Source organism: Lipophrys pholis (genome assembly GCF_963383615.2).
Source record: "Lipophrys pholis genome assembly, chromosome: 17".
Taxonomy (NCBI): domain Eukaryota; kingdom Metazoa; phylum Chordata; class Actinopteri; order Blenniiformes; family Blenniidae; genus Lipophrys; species Lipophrys pholis.
This window is the reverse complement of record NC_137643.1, coordinates 18,861,698-18,878,363: the sequence shown is the minus strand read 5'-3', so window position 1 is coordinate 18,878,363 and position 16,666 is coordinate 18,861,698. Positions and strand designations below refer to the sequence as shown.

The 16,666-nt window shown below is 43.1% G+C and overlaps 1 protein-coding gene across 1 annotated transcript; it reads right to left on the bottom strand.

The window, feature by feature from the left end:
* Window positions 1-646: 646 nt before the first annotated feature.
* On the bottom strand, window positions 647-16,151 carry pdik1l (PDLIM1 interacting kinase 1 like). Its single transcript, XM_080484958.1, has 3 exons — window positions 16,048-16,151; window positions 10,907-11,202; window positions 647-1,834 (listed from the first exon to the last, which is right to left on the bottom strand). The coding sequence occupies exons 2-3, from the start codon at window positions 11,189-11,191 to the stop codon at window positions 1,094-1,096; spliced, it is 1,026 nt and encodes a 341-aa protein (XP_080341084.1). The 5' UTR covers window positions 11,192-11,202; window positions 16,048-16,151; the 3' UTR covers window positions 647-1,093.
* Window positions 16,152-16,666: the final 515 nt, after the last annotated feature.

Below are 16,666 nucleotides of genomic sequence, written 5' to 3'. Positions count from 1 at the left end.
CTCTCATTTTATAGAAACTGAAACTAAAAGACTGGAGCAGCGTGACCAATAATCATCCATGATTGGAAGCAGGTTGCACAATATATTAAACTATCGTCACCGTCTTGGGAATCCAAGTTGGAATGACATTTTTCAGGAAGTTACGTTGAATCCTGTTCCCAGATCAAGACGTCCGATATGAGACTCGATATGAGAGCACAGTGTCGCTGCCGCCCACGAATACTCCACAACAATCTTTCAGGCTCGGTTGATTTTTAAGGCTTCGTTCTCAACGTGGATTAAAGGCTGGTCTTAAGCCTCATACATTCTGGTCAACTGGTCGGGGCGTGAGTCGGGCCAGTTCGCTTATCTGGACGTTTGCAGGAGGGAGAAGAAGAAAACAAACTGCCAACTGCGACCGCTCGCTGATAAAAAAAATAAAAAAAGTTCTCCACCCATGTAACCAAGAAGCTGACAAAACAAGAAAAACTGCTGAGCAACACGGGACCGCGACAGGAGACATTTGTCCACGAATACCATCATATTGTATATTTATAATACCTGAGAATTCATTTTCGCATTTGATGCCAAAGTAGACTCAAATCTAAAGATTGATGCTGGTGGTAACGACCAGGCTGTTTTTTTCATCTCTTTTAACGTTCATTTTCGTCAAAGCCGAAAGCGGCTCTGAAAACATTCCACGACGAACATTGTAAAAATCACAGGACGACGTCTCGTATTGCATTTAGTGACGATTAGCACCGAGTAGGAGGAGATGGTATTCGGAGACAAGCTGTCCGACTGCCGCGCTCCTCTTTCTACTTGAACGGGCTCTTTTTGCTCCGCCGCCACGTTGGGAGCGATTGCGTAAGGAGAAAGTGGAAGCTGTGATGTGATTAGCCTGAGACGGAGCTGCAGCAGCGGTGGGTGTCCCACCTAAACCCCCCCCCCCTTAATATAAAGACACAGCTAGAAGAGGACCATATGTGACTCGGACAGTGGATGAAGGTGAAGCCTCGGTACGACCGGATGACGGCTTATTGTTCCTGACACAAACACGATAAAAACCCAGGTGGTTTTGTGGAAACAGGAGCGGATGGCGGCGGCGGGTCCATCACGTGTCCCAGTCCAGCTCTCTGCACGCGATACGGACCAGTCTGAGCTCCAGCTCGAAGGCGTCCGGCCTTTCCTGGGGGTTGGCCGATAGCATCTCCCTGATCAGCTGCTTCATGTGACTGTTCATGCTCTTTTTCCTGGCGGGAATCAGCAGCTCCATCTTTGGGTTCTCCAGCAGGGCCTCGCCCAGCGGGACGATCTCCGAGCCCTGCTGCACATAGCTCCCCAGCAGCTCCTTCTGCGTCTCCACGTCCACGAAGGTGATGCGCTCCACCATGGCCCAGATGATCACGCCCAGGGCGAAGATGTCCGCCTTGGCCGTGTAGTGGCCCTCCCACACCTCGGGGGCCATGTAGAAGTCCGTCCCGCAGGCCGTGGACAGGAAGCACTTGTTGACGTTGGCGGGCTCCTCGGGGTTGAGCCCGGAGGTGGAGCACACCTTGCTCAGGCCGAAGTCGGCCACTTTGAGCGTGGGCTCGGTGGAGCCAGCCGGCGTGCAGGCCTGCGAGATGAGGATGTTGTCCGGTTTGAGGTCGCGGTGTATGATCTGGTTGCGGTGCAGAAAGGCCAGCGCGCTGCCCAGCTGCAGCATGAAGCTGGTGTTGGTCTTGCGGCTGGGCTTGCGCGACAGCAGGTAGGCATTCATGTCGCCGCCGTCGCAGAAATCCATGACGAACCACAAGTAGTAGGCACAGCAGGGGTCAAAGGTGATCTCACCCTTCAGAGAGGTCTCCACCAGCTGCAGTACAAACACAAGAGGAGCATACATTAGCATTTGGACTGCTGGTACGAGGTAAACAAAACAAAGAGTATTGGAATACTGATTTCATTACTCGTGTCGGCACTTCCCACTGGCAGCCTTTCTAAAACGAGGAAGATTAACTGTTTTTTGGGTGTCTTTTTTTTTTGTGTGTGCTTTTGACATCTGTCCTGTGGCCTCCAGCTATAAAGTTATTAAGGCCGTTAGACAACAACGTTATTGATACACACGCTTAACACGTTTGCTGAAGCTTCACGTGACACTGGAGCTTCCATACACGCCACACATTCATTTTGTATGATTGTGAAACCGCTCTTCCCTATTATAAACCTTAACATTCTAGTGGACAGATGACCAAGTTGGATTGTTACTATGGTGACGGTCAAAAAACTACCAAGTCCCAGGAGGATATGGACTGGGAGTCATGACACCACAGAAGAAACATTGTTCTGATTGTCCAGCTACTTGTGTACGTCCAAAAGAACTATTTACTACGGACATGGTGCGCAAGCAGTCACAGCATGCAAGTTGCTTTTTGCCCAGTTACACAGAGTCAGAGCAGATTTTTTAAAGTTCCCTTATTCAGTGGATCCCAGCACCGTTGTCATGTGAACAGACACCTAAAAAAAGTTTTCCATTTTCACTTGAAAACATCGGTTAAACGGGGCGTAAAAATTCAATTCAATTCAAAATCCACTGATTTATATAAAAGTAGTGGAAACAAGTATACTAAACTAAAGTAAAGCTTCCCCATCCATGTTTTTTTTTTCCCCCCAGATTTTATTCTAAATACGAGTTAACAGACTCGAGACATTGTGAATATAAATCTGAGCCACACATGTGAAGAACTTGGCACGAGTCACTGAAAAGAACATGACTGATCTGCAATGAATTCATGAGGCAAGACTTGATTCACTCCAGGTGGGGTAAATCAGTCAGCTTCACTTTGGACCAACACATGAAAACAACAAGACTCAACAGTTCCACATGTGAAATAAATGTGCGATCAACTGTGTTTAACATGGAAAAGGTACATATTTACAGTATTTCCAGAGGATTCGAGGGGATTAAAGTGCCTCGTTATGTAGCTCCAGTGACATTTAGCGGTTTTATTGCAGCAGGTATTAATGACAACACTTCACCTTCCAATATGACTTGTCACTTTTGAATCGAGCCGACAAAGATCAATGACTGACTTTTAAAAAAATCTAAATTGTCCATCTTTAAATGGGATGTTAGCCTTTCAAGCGACTCGATTATAGTTCAGACTATTACATGAAGGCTGAACATGTGACCAAAATAACCACACCAGTAGTTTGAGAGTCACGCTTACTGTAAACAAATGACTTTAAATCCATCGATCCCAGAGGATATCGATATAACGCGCCACTTAACGGGTCTCCAGGACTTTGTATTCAGAAAGCAGAGTCTCCCCCTCGGAGGATACATCCCCTGAATGGAGGCAACGTCTTGGACCTCATCTTTGATCCCCGCTACAGGAAGCAACTTTGTTCAATCTCCCTTTCCTGATGGCGAACCACAAACCTGCGAGGTTTCATTCATCACATGTCAAATTGAGATTAAAGAGGATCTGCTCCTGCAGCATGATCGATGGCGTTTTAGAATTTGTTAGCCAATAATTTGCAACGTGAAATGTGACTCGTGAAGAAAACCTTCTTTTGTGAAAACTAAAATCAGGAAGTGGTCAAGTCTTTGTTTTTCATTTTAACAACGAAGAGTCAAACCATGACGTTAGTGGAAAGTTTGAGTAAGACCCTGTTTACACAGAAATAACCGAGGGGAACATTTTTTTACGTTTTGATCGCGGTGCACATGAAAACGACAAAAACTGAGAACCCTCGTTACAGGCTGACATTAACCCATGTGTGTGCAGAGATCAGTGCAATGCTCATCATCGAAGCGTCTATAAATAGTCTTTCTTCAACGTACTGGCCTGTGCAGTATCTGCTATTTGTATGAAATGTGTCTCCACATATGCAGACGATAAGTTAGTTTTTCACCTATTTTTGGTTTATTTTTGCAGCTGTTTCATTATGGGAAAGGCTTAATGGTATTATAGTCAAACAGGAAGGGACTGAAGGAAAAGACCAAAACTGTCAAAACCTGAGTTGAGTCTTACAATCGCGAGTAGAGAATCAAGTCATTTTCAGACTCCAACGTCGTAGTATTTACCAAGTGAAAACAAGATCGAGTTGCATATTTCAGTTTTAAAGGCAGTAACAGCTGTGGTTTAATAAAAGTAAATCAATCAGATAAAAACTTCAATTCACAGCGTGAGACCTTTAAGACGCCGGAGCTAATCCTGCTAACTTTATTAGCTCATTCATAGCTGGTAAGACAACGAGGGAATATTTTAGAATACGTCATGTAAATACATTTTTATTTAGTTTGCATTCCACAGATTTTCTAAAAAATCTTTTAAAATTACTTTAAAATAATAATATGAGGGCACATGGTCAAACTAAAAAGACTAAAATTGTATAAATGTCAGGCGTTTTTTTGGAAGAAAAGAAAAAAAGACAATCTGCTCGAATCATTAGGAAATGCAAGGTGACTTTAAACGGCTAAAATAGCAATAGAGGCTAAAATGGTCAAGATGCATAAAAATACTAAAGCAGGAATATCCACAAAGAAAAAATATCTTTAAAAAAATCACCACAAAAGTTATAAAGAATAATAAAATACAGCTAAATTGTACCTGTGACATTTCATGAATGCAAACACTATTTTGGATTTGACAGCAGGTTTTTTCTTCAATCCAGATTAACATGTTTTGCAACTTTGCAAGAAAAATACTCTTTTGGTCATAAAGGTTGAAGACCCCTGGTCTAGACAGACCTGACTGCTGACTTTATCCTAAAAACTGCGAAAATAAATAGCAACTTTTTATAGGAAATAACTCATTGTATTGTACTGCTGTAATATTCAATAATTCATCAACAACCTTGAAGGGGGACTGACGTCCATTTAGCAAATATTTTACCGAGGAATTGCGAGATCTTCATCGTGAGGTCAAAGTTTGCAGGTATTGAAATACCCTGGAACACCTTCAGGTTAAAAATGTTGACGTACACAGTTTGAGTGCCCCAGAAAGACTGCGGTCTGTGGGTACGAAGCTCCGATGCTCTTATAAATGATGCATGTCCTAATGCGGTTTTTTTGTTATGCCACACAACTCAAACACTACAAACTCTGGTTTCCAAAGAAGTGAAAGCTCCTAAATGATGAATTCTAAGTTCCAGGGGAAAGCAACACTAAAGTCCACAGGCTAAAGCACATGAACAAAATCATTTTAGAAAAGCTGGCTGATCTGAAGAGTTTACAAGTGATGAGACTGAACTTAAAGCAGCTTGTCGATGAACTGAGGGGCTGAAAACTTATTGAAGAAAATCCTTCCTGGATCACACTGAAGCTTGCGATGGAGACATATTGTGAGTGTGTATTGCTCCGTTCACTGCTGTAAACAAATGGGCTGCTAATTGTTTGACATACCGCGCGCCAATTCCTCGACCCAGAAAGAATAGACTGGGTTGGTGCGGTCAGATAATTCGGCCCCATTATCGTCATCATCCTTTATTCTGTGAGCACGAAACGTTACAGAGCGATATCTTAAAAAAAAAAAAAAAAGTAGCTGACAATAATGGGGATTCTGGGAAAGTGTCCAATGCTGGCGCTGCAAAAAACTGAATGAAAGTCTCACACTGGCAACGCGAGCCGCTGGGAGGCTAATGGTCAGTCCAGATCGTACATCTGAACCCTCAGATCAAACCGCAAACCTCCAGCCCGAACCGTCGCCTCCAGCATGGATTACTTCAACCGCAGTGTGTAGAACGAGCACAAAGCTTCCTGGTAGGGATGCACCGAGACAAAATTGCCAATACTGAGTACCGACATGACTACTTATTGAACGCCATTAAGCCGAATTCATTCCAAATGCAAATGACAGTCTCTGTGTCGACGCTCAGTAATATCAAAATCTGAAAACGGTAGAGACCGCTGGTGCTCTGTTGCCTACTACTACGTTGCTGATATATGACGACATTCGCTGAGCGAGTACTCTGTAGTGTCAGACCAGATACTGGTATCGGTATCAGTGCATCCCTACGTCCAGGTAGGGCTGGGTGATTTGGCCGAGAGAAAAAATCTACGATTTAAAAAAAAAGCGAGTTCAGGCTCTCCTGGGCGTGTGTGTGTGCGTGTGTGCGTGTGCGTGTGCGTGTGTGTGTGTTAAATGGTGCTTTCTTATGCATTGCGTAGTACTAAATACTACATTGTGACGTGATAAATTGTAGGCCTAGTTGATATTGAACGAACCAAACACCAAATTATATGTTGTGGAAGAAACATACCAATATAAACGGATATAAAGATGTATACAATATATATACACACACATGAATATAATATCTACAAAGAGGTATACAAAATAAATTTTACTTCAGAAGCCACATACAGTCCAGTTTCATCTTGGGTTGCTGGACTGGTGAAATAATGCTATAATAACTTTGAATTTACACTTGAAAGTGTTTCTTTGTTGTGGTCACAGTGTACGGGATGAATTTTACACGTTCACACAATTAGTACTAAAAATGACAACAAACTCAACATAAAGTCAATTTTAATTAAACATTCTGCTGCAAAATAAATACACCGAAATGTAAAAAAGAAATCATCTAAATCCTATATAAACCACCTTGCTTGGTGGTTTCTGGGGCTGATTGGAGCTTTTTGTGGCCGGTTTTGGTCCACAGGCTTCATGTTTGACTGAAGTAAACTATCCGCTCATTAAGGTGTTAACAGTTAAAACCTCCGCGCGCGACTATTTGTCTGCTCTTACCAAATCCCTTGTTCGAGGTTCTTCTGTACACATAAGTTGGACGGCTTTCAGCAGAAGGCGTGCGCTATTTTTTTGGATGTCCTTTTCAAAGATTGACCGTTCAAATGACGTCTGGAGGCTCGCTGCCTTAAACCATGCAATGAAATGGAGCCGCTGCGACTTAGGCAGTTTTTTTGCTGCTAAAGCCGGTTTGTGTTCAGTCTGCTCCACCGAGACCCCCCCCACCCCACGGAGCCCGGAGCACATACGGAGTCTTTATAGCAAAGTGTACCGACACCACCCATAAGGCAAGTCAGACAATAACAACAAAAATCTAAGACTCATTGTTATCTTCAGTCTTAACAAGTTGGAAACTAGTTCTACCGGCTAGTTGTGTTGCAGCATCACAATGAGTCAATATTTCTACATGGGAAACAAATACTAACTGGGAGCTTCATGACGCGGTGACTTCAGTGGAATTCTTGGGTAAGAATTACATAACTGGAGTATTTCCTTGTTGGTGAAACAATAGAAAAGTCAGACGACGGTGAAAGAGATCCATCATGGACCTTCTCAGTTCTAAGGCTGCACGAGCAAGAAATTGGCGATACATCTCAGAGCAGGAGCTACAATTCAACATGAAGACAGACTCGAAGCAAAGACGTTTGCTTTTTTTTTTTTATCTCAAGCTCCAAATATTCAACAATACTTTAAGTTTTGAGGAAAAAATCATCTATTCAAAGCCCTTTAGTCTAAATAAAGTATTTCTGAGCTGCATTTCAACTCAAAGCACTCAGAGTTCAATAGATGAGAACAATTTCCAAAGTCTCACAGACTGCGAATACATATTGATGTACTTTAAACACGGCAGTACAATTCTTTATAGAATAGAAAAGGCCCCAAAACATTCAGGTCAGCAATTTACAATGAATACTCCTTTAACATTGTGTAAACTCTAAAAAGTCTAACAAGGGAAACTGGTATTCTAAATCAGGTGCAAACAAGTCTTTTCATAGTAAAGGCATGAGTCACAGTAAAAACTAAAGTAGCTTTACTTTGACATGGTAAAACTCCTCAGAGAGCCACAAAGTCCTAACAAACACCTCTGCCCTAGCAGATCACGTGGCAACATTCGCAACATCTCGTGTTTGTAATTTGTCACCAGCTTCATCGTCTTGCCAACATCAGCTCATGTTGACGTCGGCTTCATACTGCAGATCATCTCTTCTGACACGGCTTGGACCGAGAGCATAAAGTCACTTATCTTAACTTCATTTCCTCGTTTCTCTTCCTCGCGAGGGAAGGTCAGAGTACAAAGACACTGGAGACACGTTCAGTCTTCATGTTGATAAGTCAACAAACATCAAATATCTTAAGTGTGAGCAGTGAAAGTCCAGCCTTCCTGCGATGAGAAATAATAAAATACACAGATTGGTCCGCGTGAGTTCAGCGAGTTGTTCCAGTTAAATATTAACTGGTGTTAATAGAAAAAATGCTCAGTTCTGTACATGAAGCTGATAATAACCAAAGATTTGAGTGATTGTAAGAAAGAAATGAGGTGATTAGAATCGACGATGACCTTTTCCATCAGTACTGTAAGACAGCGGTGATGTCTGTCCTTTATTCCTCCTGTCTGGTCGGCCTGTTTCTCTCTGGATGAGGTACAATCTTATCTGGTGGGTTAATGAACCATTTCTGCTGCCTGTAACGTTCTGGTTGTTCCTCCCCGACTGTCACAGGGCCACTCCTGCTCTTATCTGCAGGACTCTGACACACCAGCTCTGGTCTGCACATGCATTTATAGGTTTCGTAGAATTGTACTTCGATTACTTCTTCAAATGAGCCCTTTACAATGAGCTCGAGAGTGTTTTGGCGTCAGCATCGTGATCGATGCAGACGACATGTATCTCCTGTGTCTCCTGATGACCCCGAGCGACTTGATGCTCCTTTATATTGAATAAAATTTCAAATTCGCAATTAATTTTAAGGAGCCTTTCACATTGGGATAGTCCAGGACTCAGTTCACCAGGGAGGGGGCAGAGCCGAGAATTCTCACCCCTTCATTTGGTTTGGTGGCTTTCACATTCACTTTAGAGACCGGATCAAAGTGCCTGGTAAAAGTCACCAATTACACCAGCTGCTGGTTTGGGGGCGCTGTCGCCCAAAACAAACACTGAGCAGAGAGGAAGTAAAGGAGAAACAGGGTTCATTGATTAGTCCGGACTGAAAGAGGAAGTCAAGCCACTTTAGCCTGTGGTGGCTAGGCTACTTAGCTCGCAGCTAATGGTAGCCACAAACAACCACGATATATAGTCTTCAGACCAGAGATCAATGAGAGTCTTCTTCTCTACTCCATATCTGCCAGCGAGATATATTTAAACTTTTTCTGTCTGTGTCTGCTTCTTCTGATTCGTAAGGTTAGGTTTGTTTGTTTACTACCCAGAATGCATTGCTCACTACGTCATTTCATGTCACCCCGCCCACTTGAAAGATCGTTAGTAAACGAAGCAAGACCCAGCATTTCAAGAGGACCAGAGATCTTGTTCGTCAGAGTTGAAGGGAGAGTTCATGTCGCCCAAAACAAACGGTCTGTCCCTGAAGAGACTCTGGTCCGGATGAAAACAGAGGAATGTGAAAAAGGCTCTATTATTTTTAAAACTCTAGTCCTCGAGTCATCAAGTTGTAGGATTTTAGCCTCTAAATTCACACTAAAGGTCCACTGTGAGGACTCTATTACTTAAGACGGCCTCCAAACTGATCATAGATGTTAATAATATTCCGTAGCCCATGTCGTCATTGTGCACAACAGCTCGAGTGCTCAATGTTTGACTTGCATCATATCAACTTTCAGCGATATGGAGACATAACAAACAAGGCGTCGTCTATAAAGAAACATCAGATACCGAAACCATCCAACTTTTGACTTTCATTATGCCTGATTTTTATCAGATTAAAAGCTCCTTTAGCAACACTGTCATTCAATTTAAATCTTTAGGAGCTACCGACTAACTTTCCCAACCTTTTTCTGGTTTGACACAGGATGACTCACGTTTACGAAAGCATGCATTTCAACAGAATTGAGTTACAGGATGAAAATACAACATGACTAACTGTTCTGGTTAGTTGGCCAAGACTTGGGTCGACCACAATGTTCTTTGTGTTGCTGTTCAGGGTGAGTGAGCGGGGTCAACGGGGTCGGACCCTCACCCCCTCCTGTTGTAACAAACAGCTACAATCACGTGTGTCCGAGTACAAGGTGGATGGATTATGGATTATCTACGTTTGCGCAGACCTTGCTCAGAGCACGAGCTCTTAAACACACTGTAAAACATCTGCCCTGTTTCCCAAGGTGTCTGACGTTATTTCATGATCACATAGGAACCCAAGGAGGGCAATGGATCGATTGGATTCACGACATCCTGGTTCAATTAAGTTCATTCTGCTTTAGTTTGTTCATAAGTATTTTATTTATTCTTTTCAGGCAAGTTAAAACAAATCTTTGATTGGTTTCGACAACGTTCTTCCGTCTCCATCAGAAACACCACCTGGTGGTGTATGACGTGTCACATCCAACACCAGCTGATGAAACGACACGTCATACACCACCACCAGGTGGCGTTTCTGATGAAGATGGAAGAACAACGCCGCTACACGTCAAAGTTAGGTTTTAAAAACCTACATGCCAGAAAAGAAAAAGAAAAAATACAAAACACAATGTTAAACACTATCAAAATAGATCTTATACACTCATCTGTAACACAGGCAACCAAGATAAAACTTGTGAACTTGAAGTGGTATGGTAATACCATACAATGGTCACCTTGAATATCACAGTACAGTATTTCATAGCTCACGATCTAAAGAAAAAACAGCACCAGTTGAATATTTTTGTGCAGTCATAACAATGAAATCTGCCTCTTTATACCAGTGTCCATCAGGGCTGGATCAGATAATCTGAATATTGAGTGATATCTGAATACTTTGACATTAACTTTGAGATCCAAATAATCGCAACTAAACATCCAATGTCTAAACAGAAATCCAACTGAACCACCTTTTGGGCAACTCAAAAATCCAAGTCATCTCACTTCCAAGAATTAGAAGGCCACTTCTTGTCTTCCTGCTAACTTCTTCCAACTTTTCCCTTCAGCTGCTTCAAGTGGAAAGTTTTTGCTCTGAGGTGCAGTGTAGACAATACCAGCGCGATACCTCACCTCGAGGTAGAGCGGTGAGCTGGAGCCGTGGTTCATCCTCTGGGCCAGCTGGTCTCGCTGCAGGATGCACTCCTCCAGGTGGATAACGTTGGGGTGCTGGCTCTGGATGCTGCTCAGGGCCCAGAACTCCCGCAGAGCCAGCTCCACATTCTCGGGCGAGTGGCAGCGGATCTTCTTCACCGCCACGCGAGAACCCGTGCGCTTCACCACCGCCTCATAGACCACGCCGTAGCTGCCGCGCCCCACCTCCTGGATCAGCTCGTACTTCGGTTGGCTGCTGACCATCCTAGTCCTCACTGTGGACAGACAACATCGGGGTTAGCATCGTTAGATGACTTTAGGCAGTCTGAGACGAGAACACCTGTAGGACAACAGAAAACAAATTTCTGAATTAAAGCGCCATCATAACAATAAACTAATGTGGGGACGTCCATTTCTAGATCTCCATCTGGGAGTTGGCACCGCGGTGGTTCTCCTGGCGAAAACCCCAAGATTCTTTAAATTTGGAAAATTGGACAGTTTGACTTTCAAAAGCAGCAATAAAAGGCTCTTCTCTGCATTAACCCGACTGCTCAATGTCTTCAGCAGCCTCTTTGTCCGAACAGTGGCTGAAAACCAAAGAGTTTACCACAAATTCACCAGGCAGACTGTCTTGTAGGAAAGCAAGTCCATCAAACCTATTTCGTGACTTCGACACACTGCTCCAAAGCCTCTTGTCATCTGCTAACTTGCTAATTTCAGCCTCCAATGGAAACTGTCTAGCCAACACACCGTTCTGTTTAAAACCCCACTTACACACTGACAGACATTTAGTGGTTACACGGCAACGTTTTGAAAATGATGTCCTTTACACGGCAACAACAGAAATGCTGAAAACAATGCCATTTGCATTTAAGTCCACTAGTGCGTGCTGTTGATTTGAGTCATGCCACTCTGGAGGCTGCCCTTGTTGGTATTTTCAATCTACTTGCACATGTGCAGAGGAACTATTTATTATGGCCATAGTGGGCAGCGGGAGCTGCGGCATTGTCAAAATGTTGCAGCAGCTACGAGCACCACTGCCGTGAAAACGGACACCCAAAACTCAACGAAAAGTTTCTGGCTTCACTTGAAAACGTTGCCATATCCCAGCTAACCAGAATCAAAGTTGGACCATTGACTACACCTGGTTTCTTTGACAATTTTATACATTCTGAATGGAGGCATTAGCAAACAAAATCAACCAGCTACCTTCCCGAGTTCAAGCATTAATGCTCCTAGCCATACTCCTTAAGACCTTGGTTGCCCATGGCGACCACGTAGAGGACTGCAGCCAGACCATCTCCATCAAGGACAGCTGTTTCTACACAGGCCCGAGACAGGCCATAAAAATTCCTCCACGTTGTTTGATGCCAGGGAAAATCCCACAAATAAACACAAGTGAGTGCAAGGACACGTCCACACTCGACCCTGGCAACGAGGGCAGCCAGAGCCGTGCTGCAGGTAACTTTCACAAGTTCATCTGGGCTTCATAAGACACCCTTCACCCAGGAGGTGTGTTAGGAACCGTATCAATTAACTTAATTACATCTGAAAGTACTGCAGCAAATATTTGCCAGTGGCACTGATCCCAACTGATGCATTATTCTATTACTTGAGTATCACGTTAGCAACCAGTAAACTCGGTCTGAGCAGAAGAAATTTCTAACGCGGAAGGCAACAACAATTCTGAGGCGTAGAAGTTAGAAAACAGCATGGATTCATCCAGGAAACCAGGAACCAAGGCCTCATTAAATGACAACGTTTCAAGTAAAAACGCATCAATTTTGTGTTTTTGTTTTTGAAATGTTTTGCGTTTAGACAGCAACGTTTTGAAAATGATGCAGGAAATGGCAGAAAAACGAGGTAGATAACAGGTCAGGCCACAAGTTGGCGACGTTGGTCTTTTTTTTTCTTTTTAAATGAAACCACCCTCGTTTGGACATTCGTATGGAAAAACAAAGTTGGATTGCCATTACGGATGACTCAACTAAGAAACTACCAAATCCCAGGAGAATATGAACACGGCAATGGCAGAAATGCTGAAAACAATGCAGTTAGCATGTTGGGCCACTGGTGGGTGCTGTTGATTGGAGTTGTGACACTCGCACATCTACTCACACATGAGCAGACAAACTATTTACGAGGTGGTGCGCATGCACAGCAGCAGCATTACAGAAAAATTGTGTTTTCCCATTGGAGCGTTTTTAAAAAAACTCCCACTTGGGAGACATTTCCAATAAATTGTATTTTCAGTGGCTCCGAGCACTACTGCCATGTAAACAGAAACCCAAAACGCAATGAAAGTTTTCTGTTCTAACTTGAAAACGCTAAACGGGGCCTAAGAATTAAAACTTCAAAATAATGGGATCCATGGTCTGTTGACCTGCTGAGCCAAGTACTTGTATTTTGGTACCTGGCCGTGTGTCTGGGTTGGAGCTGAAATATCATGAGTATTTCATCTATTCAGAATGAACCATAGAAAACCGAAGCAGCACGCTTCTTGACTTGTTGTCAAACTCCTGCGTGAACCCTGTTAACCCCCGGCCCTTTAATTACGCGTCTTTCCAGACCCAAACAGCTGCGACCTGGTTTCCTGAAGCGTCTTCAAGTTCCTCCTGCATCGTTTAACCGTTCCCCGGGGACTTATTCTCTCACGTTTGCAGGAGATCTGAAACGAAGCTCCAGAATCAGTGTGAGGACGTCCCAGGTGACCCCTGGCCAGCTCACTGTTTATGCCGTTAACCCGACTCCTGGACTCGCCAGATGGATTCAGTTACGAGGTTCTTCGGTTACGTGGTCGAGGCGTTTATGAGCGTGCGGCACCCCATGCAGTGCGTCCTGCAACTCAATGCACAGCGAGCGAGGAGCAACCGACGTCAAACGCTCTCCATCCTGCTCATTCAGAAGTTTGATGCAGGCGACTAATGCTGAGGGAACGCATCAGGGAGGACAACCAACAGTTGGTCAATCTCAGGGGCAGGACATTGTCTTCCAGTGGAACAACACTTTGACAAAACTGAATAAAATCACCTTCTGCTTACTCAGTTCTATTATAAGTTAAATATTCTGTGAACACTGTTAACAACACAACTTGTTTATACAGGAATATTTCTTCTTGAATTATATATCTTTTTTCTTTTCTTTATGGCTCAAAGCAGTCAAAACCAAACATACAGAAATATTACATTTTAAACTACTGAACATAATAGGGCTGGGGACAAAAAAATCGATTTAATTGATTTATTGAATTTGTAGCTAAAAAGCGATTTTTATTTTGTAAATTCGAGTTTTTTTCTCCGTAGTTTCGTGTTCCGTTCTCCCATTCCTTGTGGGTTACCGTAGTTGCTGTTGCACTTTTGCTTAAACCTGGGTTAAAGCTTGAATTTGTTGAATGACCGCACCTCATTTACTTTTTATTTTGGGATTGTTTATCTGCATTTTGACTCTGAGGACAATCACAGCGATGAAGTTAATTTTGACAATATATTCGATGTCTGCAGTCATTTCTAAGTGCATCGAGAAAAAAACTCAAATCGAAACTCAAATTTTTCTTTAAAAAATGAAGAGATTTCTTTTTCTTTTTTTTTTTTTTTTAGGCCAAATCGCCCAGCACGAGAACATAATAATTTAAAGTGGATTTTCCATATAAAATGTTTACAAAATTAAGATAGCTTAGAAAATGTTGTATCTTTTGGTTTGAAAAATGCATCATCCGTACCCCCGAGCTATGCTACATGCTAAGGAATTTCTGGGCTCACCAGCGATGTGTGGATCCTGCATACAGCGACAAACGTATCGTTTGTCGCTGTATGAATTAGGCTTTATAACATTTAATAAGTACTGGTATCGACACTGTATCAGAAAGTAAGTAAAGCTCAGTACTCAGTAAAAAAGTGGTATTGGTGCCTCCGGAGTTTTCATGCTTAATTTGTTTTTAAAGTATTTTCACTGATGCACTGTGCTGACGACATTTTAATGTTCAATGTTGTGAAAACACTTGCTGTCTGGTCGTCAGACTGAAAGTATGTTTACGATGTTTGTCATTTTCTAAATTAATAAACTAGTTAATATTCATACAAGTGGTTGTATTCACGAATGAGGAAAAGTTGGCAATGAGCGGTTATGTAGAAATTAAGGATGCAACACAGAAGTTATGTTTCGCCGCGTTTCCATGGAGACAGCATTTTCATAAAGTTCCACCTTTGGGAGCTGTTTTGAAAAAGTTGCGTTTTCAGTGGCTTCGAACACCATTATAGTCTAAACTGGAAGTTTTTAGTTTCCAATCGAAAATGTTGTGTCAACGAGGTCCAACTGTCAAAACAAGGTCTGGACTATTAAGGCAGCAAAATATTAAATAAACATACATTATCCCAAAGTGTATATTGATATCCCTTGGAATAACCCCCCCCCAAAAAAAACTTGAATAGGCTGTTAGTTTTATGACTTTTTTGAGGAACAACAGTGTTCTTTCTCTTGGCCCAATGACACATGAATTAAAGCCTCCCATCAGTTTACCTTCCACCTGACCCTCCATACAAACTTCCTCTCGCTCAGACACAACTTCCAACCTGCTTCAATCAACTTCATCCCCCGGACAAAAAGAGGCTGGAATCTCCAGAAAGGCACCCGGAGAAAGAGCGTCCGGACCCGGATAAAACACTGACACACACTGCGGAAGCCCGCCCGCATGCTAACAGTGCTAATTAGCTGATTGGCTAAGAGGCTACCAGCTCCGTGGCCTGGCGGAGCGCAGCTAACAGCGGCTAACAAAGAGTCCGGATGCCCGCAGCACCGCGGCACCCCGCTTATGTAAGCCGGGGGACAGCGCTCGTCCCCCGGCCTCACAGTGCTCACAGAGCGGGGCACGCTGGAGGCATGACAGGTTATTGTCCGGTGCGTGTGTGCGTGCGTGTGAGGAAACACACACACACACACACACACACACACACACACACACACACACACACACACACACACACACACACACACACACACACACACACACACACACACACACACACACACACACTTGGAGCCCCAGCAGACGGGACAATACTGTGCACGTACCGGGGACAGCCGCCGCCGCACGTACCGGGCAGTGCCGCACCACGCTCGCCTACCTTCGAGTCGCTTCTCTCGGGTTCATTTGTTGTCCTCCTCGCTCTCCCTGGCAGCCATTACCGCCGCACACGTTCCGCTCGCAGCTTTTGTCAAACACTGTGTGGACGACGTGCGGAGCGCCAGAGCGTCACGGCGTCGGAGCGCGGGACCGTTGCAACCGCCTGCTTCCGGCGCAACCTTGCAAAATAAAAGATACGGTTTTAGAATTCAATTTAAAAAAGAAATATGAAGCTGACATGAATAAAACTGCAAAACTGAGTTTAATTTGACGAGTGTCCAATAATGTTTATGCACAATTATGGAGTCATTAATGGAAAAAAAAATTGTTTTCTTTTAGTGACAGAGCTTTATACAAAACATGTTAATCATAAAGTGATGCAAAAAGTAGTTTTTTATTCTCCATTAACCACATGTAAAATGTATTTCTTTCTTTCTTTCTTTCTTTCTTTCTTTCTTTCTTTATCATTTGTTGAAGGATTATCATTTTATCTTCGAGTGGTAGTAGAAAAATTATTATTGTTGTTGTTGTTGTTGTTGCTGCTGCTGCTGCTGCTGTTATTATTAAAATTATAATCATAATCACAATAAAATTATAATCATAATCACAATAAAATTATT

Coding starts and splice junctions, on each gene's coding strand:
- pdik1l (XM_080484958.1), bottom strand. CDS start 11,191: ATGGTCAGCAGCCAACCGAAGTACGAGCTGATCCAGGAGGTGGGGCGC. Junction 1,835..10,906: donor GCTCACCGCTCTACCTCGAG/GTGAGGTATCGC, acceptor TTTGTACTGCAG/CTGGTGGAGACCTCTCTGAA.